Below are 12,211 nucleotides of genomic sequence, written 5' to 3'. Positions count from 1 at the left end.
ACTGAAGTATATTTCTGGAGTGTTAAAGGTTAAAAGAAAAAATAACAAGAACCGTACAGAACCAAAAACCGTGACCCTAAAACCGTGATACGAACCCAACCGTGGATTTTGTGAACCGTACCCCCCCTATGGATATCTCTAAAACTTTGGCAAAAGCAAGTTGCTCTCAGCATTGTTTGTGTAGATAACATTGGATCTGTGAGGACCAACTCCCAACAGGTGTCACTTAAGTGTGAGAATAATGCACTTATTACTTATACGTAATTATTTCATTTTAATAGCATGAATGAGTGATAATGGGTTCCATTTGTACTCGGAACTTGGATTTTCCGAGGTCAAAGTCCAAAACACGCCCCCTGACCTGAGATTTCCGAGCTCAGAACTCGGACAACCACCGAGTACCCCGAGCTAAAAAATCCAACAGCAGTGAAAGCTGTAGTACCATACAGTTATAAGCACTTCTGTCTTATTTGTGTCACTCGTACATGCAGCGCTGTCCATATTCTATATCTCAAGGCATGTTACGCTGTTTGAATGCACACAAAAAATATGTTATCAACTGGTATATTGCTAACAATGGCTAACCGGGCTAGAGCTAATGAAAACAACGAACATCCGACTTGTAAATGGAACGCATTCAACTCAGTTGGGACGTCATTCAGTAATTTGACTACTATTATGACCTTTTATACCCTAAATTTTAGTATTGATGATGAAAATGAGTAGTAGCAGTTCCGCGTGTCATGTATATGCATTCATACACACACATTTGTCTTTGGTTGATAAACTGGTTCAAGACCTGCGATCGTCTGTTGAAAATATGTCGCTACTCTAAAGAAGGCCAGCCTCAGTGGGACGCCGTCACCACTAATCACTCACGTTGCGTACTAAAATTAGGCAATATATCAATCACCTGCACAACCAGACAAATATAACTTTGCTTTCTGGGCCTTGATGTTTGCAATTAAAGACTGTGTCGAGGTGGGAAAGCTTGTTGCTGGCGGCGAGTGCCCCAGGGGGCTTGAGTCGGAGATGAACTGTTTCAGAGTTGCTTTGGCGTGTGTGGGCACAAATGAAGACATTTGCATTCGACTCGGTTGTGACGTCATTCCCAGCTCCGAGTTCCGAGGTAAATGGAACGCGCTATGACTCGATAAGCACTCGGATCAGTTTATGGCGCTGGCCGAGCCACTGAACTCAGTTGTCGATCTTCTGATTGGTTGTTAAAAGACGGTTCTGTGCCTCTCTAATCACAAGCCCCTACCGTCATACACAAAAACCCACATCTTTAACAATTTGTTCTTCTCTTGTTGTAGATAATCAGCAGAGAGCCAGAGGAGAGAGAGAGTGACCATTCGATCATTAAGAGGCGCCTACGCTCCAGGATGGCTAAATAATGAACCTACTTACATCAACTCTACATCATCTCAACACTAGCTTCACAAAATGAAGGGCGCATTTAGCTGCCCAACACCTTTTTTTCCATTTCACGGGGGCTGGAAAGTCTTAAAACATGCCTTCTAAGTTATCTTATTTAATCTAAAAATCTATAGTTTAATACTGTTTTCACAATAGAGCAAAGTCACTAATGTACAGCTGACTAGGTGGCATAGTGGCAGTTAAAGAAATGGTTCAACATTTTGGATAAGTAATTTAATAATTTGCCATTCTGCTGACAGTTGGTGCGTGATCGATACCACTTCCATCTCTGTGTTTAGTGCGGAGTTTTAGTGTAGTTTTTTGTCGGTTGATGTTGTCCTCTAAATCTCGGAACATGTTTCCCAAAATGTTGAACTATTCCTTCACAATACTAATCAACGTTTGGCTGCTAGAGAGTACCTGCTGTTGCTATTTCGTCCACATTTATCATCAAATGACTCCTGTCTCTGCAGATACTCGTATTAAATAGTAAGCACTCTGAATTTGTACATCTTTTACACCTCATAGACAAAAGATGCTCCTTTTTTTTTCTTTTTTTTCTCTTTACTTTAAAGTGCAATTTTCTCTCGGCATGTTTGGGCTGTGCTGGAGAATGGTTATTTTATGTTTTACTTAATGTGAGGAAGCTACCACAGTTGTAGCGTGGTGTCAGTTTTTCAGACGTCTCAATGTTGTCCTGTTTGTGAAAGGCGGTGCAGCACCAGCTCACTGGTTTTATTTTCTGAAAGTGATGTCAAGAAGGCTGCTATTAGAGCGTTTTGGAAATGTCTCGCGTTGTTTCTAAGCAACTATTCATTTCATTTTCATAACTGTTTAGATGGGAAGTCAGGTATTTAAATGCCTCTGTCGTTCACGTTGTAGTATTCACTTCTCACTCTCTACCGCACTTTATCTCTTCCCTCGGAACAAACCTGTGATAGTACACTAAAGGTAGATAATGCAGTATAAAAGTATCAATGGTTCTACTGTCTACTTGTTACTGAAACGCCTCCACGCAGACTTGTACTAGTCCAGGGTTCGTGCTCTGAATGCTAAAAGCGATGACTGTAGGACCGCTGGATGTTGATCTCTGTACATCATTATATTCTGTTCAAGATGAAGGACTGCTGACTGTTCTTTCTTTTGTTCAGGACTTTTTTTTTGAAAGCTGCCTGAGTTTAGAAAGGAAAAAAAAACTTAATTTCATTCCTGAAATTGTGCACTTTTCTGTATTTTCACTCATTTTTGAAAAACCTATTGCATACTTTTCTGTCAAACCATCATGTATTTTCTCTACTTTCATTCCGTAGCCTTGGTCTTATTTACCAATTAAAAATATAAAACTGCTTCTCAAATGTGGAGATCTGCTGTTTGTCTTTGATTCATTTTTTTTTTATTTATCACTGGCCAAAGAAAAGTTTGATTTTAAAGCCGTCCCTTTGGGGCTCTCAAACTTTTAGGTCTTAAAAAGTCTTGTGTTCTAGGTCTTGAATAATTTTAAACAGGTTTTAATGTTCCTACATCAATATATCGCTACCTCTAATAACTTGAAATGTTTCTGCAGCGCTTTAGAATGTGTTTTTTTTTTTTATTCTGTCGCTAGCCAAAATATATTTAGCTGTATTACGACTACAAATGAGACCAACATGCAGCTTATATTGCAGCCAATCTAGACACCAGTCCTGTCATGAATTCAGACAATGTTTCTGGACTCTGAAATCTGACTTTGATTTTGATGTCTTGCTATATGTCTTAAATGTCATTCATTGAGGTCTTAAAAAGGTCTTAAAGTCTCAAATTTGACCTGGTGAAACCTGTAGAAATCCTGAAGAAATTCTTAGTCGATTTAACACCATTTTGTCGACTAATTGATTAGTTCAGAATACTTTTTGTTCCCCTCAGGGAAATTATTTTAGAAATTATAGTTGATTTAATCGACAGATCTGTAAAAACTGAGTTTCTCAACAATGAATCATGCAAAGCACTACTTTACATATTGTGTTTAGCAGAGATGTGCATAGAAGTGTTTGAGAAATAAGTCATTCAGCATGAAAAATGATTAATCGGCTAAAGAAATCTTGGTAGACTGAGACCAAAATGACAGATTAGTCAACTAATCTAAAAACTAAAAGAGGGCACAGCCCTACTCTGGGCTTTGTCAATGTTGTAATGTATTACTCTTATGACCTTTTATACCCTAAATATTAGTATTGATGAAAATGAGTAGTAGCAGTGTCCTGTATATGCATTCATACACACACATTTGTCTTTGGTTGATAAACTGGTTCAAGACCTGCGATCGTCTGTTGAAAATATGTCGCTACTCTAAAGTAGGCCAGCCTCAGTGGGACGCCGTCACTCTGAAAGCCTGTCAACACTAATCACTCATGTAGCGTACTAAAATTATGCAATATATTAATCACCTGCACAACACTTTGCTTTCTGCACCTTGATGTTTGCAATTAAAGACTGTGTCGCTTGTTGCTGACGGCGAGTGCCCCAGGGGGCTTGTGTCTGTTTCTGAGTTGATTTGGTGTGTATGGGCAAAAATAAAGACATTTGCATTGACAATTGTTCAGGGAAAGCCACTAAACCATAACTAGTGATTTATAGAAATATAGCTGTAGAATACAGTCGCGTTGGAGAGGGACGAGTAGGTCGTACGTTGCCGACAAATTCCCACAAACTATCTTGCAAAAAAATATTTATTTGCAACGTTTTGGTGCTATAACTATAACCTGACGTGGTCATACTCAGATTCTAGTCAGAATATGAGTCTGATTCTGCTCCATTGGGTTGTGATTATGGGGCGTGTTTCAACCCAACCAGGAAAGAAAATGCCTCTGCACTCGATTGGATAGACCTCCAACCAATCAGAGCAACGGAGGATGTGACGCTCCAGCTTCTTAGCGACCATCGGGGCCAGGTGATAAAATAAACTTTTGCCCAATCCCGTAGGAAGGACGGCAAAAACATCTTTCCGATCGACAAATGCCTTGATCGCGGTTCTCTGGTCCTCTTTTAAAATGAATGCGCTGTCCAGGGCTTAATTTGAGCTGGAACACGCCAGAACATGTTCCGGCACCTCCGATGTTGGATCCGGAACCTTTTTTATTGGATCCGGCACCTCCTGCGTCACTGTGAAAAAAGAATCACGTGAAAAAAACAAATTACTGTTTGTGTAGTGTTCAATGTTGTTATCTGTCTTGTTAGTCTTTATTCCCCATTGAAGTTCCAGAAAAATCTTGCGTTTGCATTTTCGATGCGTTTTGAGGTGAATTTTCAGGGTAAGACGGAGGGGGGAGAGGGACGGAGGGAGCTTAAATTAAAGGGAGCCAAACTGCTTAAATTAACTAACAAAAAAGCTGACCAGTCGGATCCCAAACAAGCAGAAACCGTTTCTGCCGATCAAGAATGTGGAGACCACGCTGGGTTTTTTGGTTAATTTAATAATGGATAATTGCTTTTTACATTTCGTACCCATGCAGTGCATGTTCTGAAATAAAAATAGACATTGCCCTGATGTACACACAGCATTGTTTAGGTTTTTGTAGTCAGAGAAGCTACGTAGGCAGTGTAATTTCCACTTTTTTTGTTCCGTTACCTGAGTCGCCAGATCCACCCCTCCTCTGCTCTCGGGACCTCCCACTTTACAAATTAAGCACTGGCGCTGTCGATATCTTCTATAACGGACGCGATGGCGGAATCGACACATCTCAATTCTCCAGCGGCAGCCATCTTTGTGTAAACGAATTCAACCCAAGCGCTCTTTGGTGACGTGGTTGATTACGTTACTGTTGGTCGTCTGTCCATCATCGTATAAATCCCACCCTGACAATTTGATTGGTCTGAACAGCTCTGGTTCGAGCATAGTTACTCCTCAACGGATCAAGTCCAGACCGAACTTCCCGACCTCAAATGTTGTGGGCGGGGCTAAGGTCGGCTGGCATCCAGGCTAGCTATAACTTCAACAATATACGTTTAGCTGCTGCCTCCGTCCACAGCGGTACATTGCTTAGCCTCCGTGTTAGGACGTCTGCCTGCTTCTCCAAACTGGGGGCGTGCCGACCGCCATCTACTGTAGTCAGGGACCCTGGAAGGGCGCTGGGCTTTGAAGCCCATTTGACATAGCGGCTAAACAGTGGAATTACAACTTTTGTGTCTGTTGCGTGATGCCCTCTGGCCCAAAAAGACTTTTCCCGCATAGACTTACATGGGGAAAGAGACTTCTGTAAATCAGCAGATACATTTTTTTGAGCATCACACCCTCCGCAAAATGACTCATTTCACTATCAGAATTTGATCCATTTGGCCCGATAACATTTGGGAAGTCCAGAAGAGCTGCACGATTACATTTAATTTCTATTCAAGTTAGCGGAGTCCTAGTCTCACATAGCCAGACCTTCCTCCACAGCGCTGCGGAGGAGGGTCTGGCCAGTGCACACAGCACTTTGGGATGGGAGAAAAACGTGCTCTGGTTTATTAGCATTTCTTTAAACCAATCACAATCGTCATGGGCGGCGCCGGACGGAGGCACGGTGCCGCTGCATAATAGCGTCGGGAAGGAACTTGTTTTGGTGAAACGTGTACGTTCAAAAGTAGTTTTAGTCGTGCAACAGAAAACTCAGATTGGACAGATAGTCTAGCTAGCTGTCTGGATTTACCCTGCAGAGATCTGAGGAGCAGTTAACCGTAGTCCTCACAAATCCACCAGAGTTTAAAATTACAACACAAAGAAAGAGGAAGGAAACGGACATCCGGCCGAAAAGAAGGACATCTGGCGGAATTTCCAGCGGCTCCAGAGCAATCCCGGAAGCGGAACGTCATGGATATAGACTAGAGTGTGCTAAACTGGAAGTAGCTGGCGGAAGTCTGTAGTGCGCCTGCTCTATGGGCATCATGGAAGCAGCGTGGAAGCAGCGCCGATCATCTAGGTAATTTTATATGTTGAACCTTTTTGGCTTCATGCACCACTGAGCAGCTCTCATAGGAATGAATGGGGCTCCGCTTCGGACGCTGTATCCAGTTTTTTGTTTTTTTTATACATCCATGACTGTAGGTAATACACTGACTATGGATATGGATGTAAGGACAGATTAAAACTAAAACTAAATATCCAAGAATTAAGCCTTCAGTTTGTTCCAGCTTTTGTAAGCAAGGCTTTAATCCATTGCTTTTAGAGCGGTAGGATTTTGTGTCGCGCTCATCTCCTCCAATTCTCCCTCGCTGTGCATCTGCTTTTAGTGTGGGCTGTAATTTTCAGACAATTTAGTTCAAAGAGTCAGTGCTGCTTCAAGAGTGAGAAAGTTATCATCATTACCATTGGACCTATTGCCCTCTTTCATTACCTTAAAATTATTTTAGTTATTACATGTGCAGTCTTTAACCTCACACTCCTCGCTGATGGTTGATGAATTACAGATCTACTTGCTTTGGATGACTGTCAGGTGTGTGTGTGTGTGTGTGTGTGTGTGTGTGTGTGTGTGTGTGTGTCTTTCTGTTTCACATCTGCTGTTGCTGATGTCAGAGATGTTCAGGCCATTTGTCCAAACACTGACAGTGTTACTAACTATCTGAGGGTGTGATTTGGTGTGTTTTTGAAAGGCTTTTATCTGGTAGAGCAGAGCGTTTTCCAAAAGTGCGAGTTCAAAATTGAGCCCAATTACATTGTCCTTCTCGGCCATGCAATCTTACGGTGGCCCTGAAGTGTAAATCACAACAGCAAATAGAAAAACGCAACAGCAAGTCATAAAACACAACGGAAAATAGGAAAACAAAACGGCAAATATGAAAACACGACAGCAAATAGGAAAACACGACAGCAAATATGAAAACACGACAGAAAATAGGAAAACACGACAGCAAATATGAAAACACTTCAACAAATCATAAAACACAATGGCAAATATGAAAACACAACAGCAAATAGGAAAACACTTCAACAAATTTTCTTTGTCTTTTAACAGGAAGGAGAGGTGAAAAACACAGAAACGCGCCTACTTTTAACAGGCAGACAGTCCATCTGTCCAATCAGGAGGGTCCGTCCTCTGCTAGATAGACCCTACCTTTTCCGGTAGAAGTTAATGCCGTTGTGTTTTACGAAGTGTTTTCATATTTGCTGTTGTGTTTTCATATTTGCTGTCGTGTTTTCCTATTTGCTGTCTTGTTTTCCTATTTGCTGTTGTGTTTTATGATTTGTTGAAGTGTTTTCCTATTTGCTGTTGTGTTTTCATATTTGCTGTCGTGTTTTCCTATTTGCCGTTGTGTTTTATGATGTGTTGAAGTGTTTTCCTATTTGCTGTCGTGTTTTCATATTTGCTGTTGTGTTTTCATATTTGCTGTCTTGTTTTCCTATTTGCTGTTGTGTTTTATGATTTGTTGAAGTGTTTTCCTATTTGCTGTCGTGTTTTCCTATTTGCTGTTGTGTTTTCCTATTTGCCGTTGTGTTTTATGATTTGCTGTTGCGTTTTTCTATTTGCTGTTGTGATTTGCACTTCAGGGCCACCGTACAATCTTCATTACTTACCTTTTTTAAAAATTGTCCTTGGAGTACTTTGCACCATCATTATCTTCAGTTCAGCTTATCGGATTTGAGTGACGTCCACCGCCTTTTTACTTCACTTGTCAATCACAATAATCAAGATGCTTGGATTTGCGTTTCATCTTTGCAAACATGGAGGAAAAGATCTGTTGTAATAATTTAATAATAAACTATGATCTTTTTTTTTCCTTCTTTTATGGAAACAATGTGCACTGTGTGCTGTTTCTCGTGACAAGAGATGTCAGCACTTTTTCAAACACAATTCAATTTTCTGTTTTAAACATAACTTAATGAAGCTTTATATATTTTTTAAATCCTTTAACAAGCCCTGATCTCTCTAAATATGCTGAGCGTGTGCAGACACAAGCTGAAGGGAATGAAAGGACCAATTTTACATTAAAGTGCTGTAAACTGTGGTTCTTGTGTGACACCCAATTTGTTACCAGCTCTTAGCAATTATCCTGTTTTATACCATGGTCTGGGTGAATACTCAATTCTGTGGAGGAGGGTCTGACTAGTCCACACAGCATTCTGGGATGGGAGAAAAAAACGTGCTCTGGTTTATTGGCATTTCTTTAAACCAATCACAATCGTCTTGGGCGCCGCTGAGCACCAAACGGAGCCACGCGCCTCTGCAAAATAGCCTCGGGAAGGAACTTGTTTTGTGTACTTTCAAAAGTTGTTTTAGGCTATGTTCACACTTGGCGTATTTTTTGCCGAGAAAAAGTTGACTAGGGTGCTTTTGTAGGGAAAGCTTTTTGGTTTCAAAAAGCGCCAAAAGTATTTTTTATTGCTAACAACAGCCACTGCCACAGTATCCTAGCTAGAGCGCTATGTGGAGCGGTGCTAACGTTAGATAAAACAAAGCGGTGGAGCGAGCTAGAGAAAGAACAGAGAGAGAGAGAGAGAGAGAGAGAGAGAGAGAGAGAGAGAGGTGCTAACGTTAGGTAAAACAACGTGAGTTCCCTGTACAGGGAGCACCCGGTCATACTGTATAACTCGCTGTGCTCCGACTCCATTTTTTCTTGTTGTCATGGAAACGACAGGTCTGGCTACTCTGCCTGTCATTGGTCGGCTGTCAAAAAGCGATTGACGTCGGGCGTTTTTTTTCAGAAATGTTGTCAGAAAAACTTTTTTCAACTTCAAAACAACGCTCCGAGCTGCAGGAAAAAAGTCGCCGGTGGCGTTTAAAAAATAAAATGCACTTTTTTGAAAACACGGTTTACTCCACAGGATTATAATGTAAAACAGACGCTGGCAGCTTCTAGAAAAGACGCCAAGTGTGAGTATAGCAACAGAAAACTCTGATTGGACAGATAGTCTAGCTAGCTGTCTGGATTTACCCTGCAGAGATCTGAGGAGCAGTTAACCATAGTCCTCAGAAATCCACCAGAGGTTAGAACGCCAACACAAAGAAAGCCCAAAGTAACGGACATCTGGCCAAAATGAGAGACATTTGGCGGAATTTCCGGCGGGACCTGAACAATCCCGGGAAGTGGAAGGTCGTGTATATAGACTATGACCAACACAAACAACGGCCAACACGTTAAAAACAAGGCTGCTAAATGGCTCATCAGATCGGGTACCCATACTATGTCAACTGCTTCAATATTATGTGATCACAGAGCACAGAGTTCACTAGACAGCTCATCAAGAGGAGTGACAAGTGTCGGAGTGTAAAATTAGCCGAACGAGCAGGAGGAAGGTTAAACTTCCAAAACACACAGCAGCTTTAATGCTAAACAGCAGAGTCATGAAACCGAGACATCAAGCACAGAGCTGATTATGGAGACTGTCAGCAGTGGGCGTTGGGGGGGGGGGGAGGTTCTGCATGTGGTTCTGCCGAACAGTTCAATTGTGATTATTAAGGTATGAGTTGTGGTTTTGGAAATGGCTGCAGTCTGCATTTTTCCGCCTCTGTATCAGATTAGCGCTGGAAGATACCCTTCATACAGCAGAGTGCAGATTCTATACGCGTGTCAGGAAGACTTTAATCCAGGGACATCATTAGGAGAAAGCGGCATAATCACCGTACAATGGAGGGAAAGAGAGAATGACACCCACAGAGGGTAAATTGGGAGGAAAGCCGAGGCAGACAGGGTGCAAAATAAATCAGGGAAGCAGGACGACAAAGAGCTGACAGAACAAAGGACATGTGAGACGAGAGGACGAGAGTGAGCAAGGATGGCAGCGAAGGTGAGAATTCAAATAAGGACACGTCCATCCGCAGCTTTTTCCTTTTCCTCCCCCTCCCTGCAGCTCAGGAACTCTTTCCGAGGCCGGAGAGAAAGGAGAAGCAGTCATGTATTCTGTGAATGATGGAGAGACTGCCGTGATTCAATTTTAGCAATCACTTCCTACACAGCTGGGGTCTTTGTGCTGTCTGAACGGCCCTGTTCGCAACACACACACACACACACACACACACACACACACACACACACACACACACACACACACACACACACACACACACACACACACACACACACAAGGTTATAAATTAATATACCGAAACACACACACATTCACACACACTCAAGTTCCTGTGTGTGTGTGTGTGTGTGTGTGTATATGTGTAATTCAGTATACATTTCATTCATAACTTTTTAACAAGTTGGTTCATTACTCACTTTATTGGAGACTGTCGACCCCGAAAAATGACCCAGCAATTACAACCCATATTTATGATTATTGTTAAGCGGCGCCCTCTTGTGGCCGTAGTAATTTAATTATGACCGGAGCAGAGCTGGAAGTAAGCTGACACGATCACAGAAGGCTTGTATCATGTGGATGCACCGACAGAATTGTTGTCATTACTTAGAATTCCTCATGGGGGCGACAGAAACTACACACTATGGCTTTATAAACATTTTTAAAACTGTGACCGTTACAAGATGTGAGGATGGAAAAAGTTCCTGTGGACCGTTTTTTTCCTGCTCGGGTTGCTAAATTGTGAAATGCTCCCGTGTGTCGTATTAGAGGGTAGGAATAAACAACCTATTTGGTTTGGAGGACTTGTTGCTATGTTGGCATGTGAATCATTTCCAGTGAGAAACATGCTGTCTTCTAAGCTCTAAAAAGAGCAATGTGAAAAAAAGAAGTGGGTGGTTACCAGGAGCAGTGATAACCGGTGTATGGAATGAGACAGAAAACCCAAGAAAAAGACAGCCCAACTCGCCCACACTAAAGCACCCGGGACAAATTGTGACTGCAGGATAATTATTTCCACTGTAAGATGTTGTTATTATGAAACCGTTTAGACACACTCGGAAAAGCAACTCATTCAGGGCTTGACATTAGCAGCCAAATGTGGGTAGAATTCGGCGTCACAGTCACTCTAGTCTATATCCATGAACTTCCACTTCTGGGATTGCTCTGGTGCTGCCGGAAATTCCGCCGTATGTCATTCTTTTCAGCCGGATGGCCGTTACCTTCCTCTTTCTTTGTGTTGCCGTTCTAACCTCTGGTGGATTTGTGAGGACTATGGTTAACTGCTCCTCAGATCTCTGCAGGGTAAATCCAGACAGCTAGCTAGACTATCTGTCCAATCGGAGTTTTCTGTTGCACGACTAAAACTACTTTTGAACGTACACATGTTCCACCAAAACAAGTTCCTTCCCGACGCTATTATGCAGCGGCACCGTGCCTCCGTCCGGCGCCGCCCATGACGATTGTGATTGGTTTAAAGAAATGCTAATAAACCAGAGCACGTTTTTCTCCCATCCCAAAGTGCTGTGTGCACTGGCCAAGTTCCTTCCCGAGGCTATCTTGCAGAGGCACCGTGGCTCCGTCTGGCGCTTAGCACCACCCATGATGATTGCGATTGGTTTAAAGAAATGCCAATAAACCAGAGCATGTTCTTCTCCCATCCCAGAATGCTGTGTGGACTAGCCAGACCTTCCTACGCATCGCGGTGGAGGAAGGTCTAGCAAAGCGAGACTACATTAACTCTTACTAGCCACTTTGGTGGGCGGCTTATAGGCCTATTTTTTTATTTTTTTCTAACACTGGTTCCTAGAGTGCTGTGCCACCGCCCGACACAGGAACACAGCTGTGATCCATTCAGACGGAGCGTGGTGGCTCCTCCGCCCCGGGCAGGCACCGAATCCCAAACACAAGCCTCATGCCAGCCTGACTCCGCCTGTGTGACACGCGAGCACTCGTTCTCGCTCGAAACCACCTTCATTAATCTTCAACAACCCTCCACCACTTACAGTATGCAATACGAAGGTACTCTTTTTATGTCTT

The 12,211-nt window shown here is 42.4% G+C and overlaps 1 protein-coding gene across 3 annotated transcripts in view; it reads left to right on the top strand.

Moving 5' to 3' along the window:
* The window catches only part of kif20ba (kinesin family member 20Ba), a 61,339-nt gene extending 58,742 nt beyond the window's left edge, over positions 1-2,597 (top strand). For all 3 annotated transcript variants that reach the window (XM_078272919.1, XM_078272918.1, XM_078272917.1), the window contains one exon: positions 1,317-2,597. In XM_078272919.1, coding sequence (XP_078129045.1) covers positions 1,317-1,397 — 81 coding nt within the window. In that variant the 3' untranslated portion in view covers positions 1,398-2,597. The remainder of the gene's footprint in view (positions 1-1,316) is intronic.
* Positions 2,598-12,211: the final 9,614 nt, after the last annotated feature.

Source organism: Sander vitreus, chromosome 17, assembly GCF_031162955.1.
Source record: "Sander vitreus isolate 19-12246 chromosome 17, sanVit1, whole genome shotgun sequence".
Classification (NCBI taxonomy): Eukaryota; Metazoa; Chordata; class Actinopteri; order Perciformes; family Percidae; genus Sander; species Sander vitreus.
This window is presented reverse-complemented; position numbering and strand designations above follow the sequence as displayed.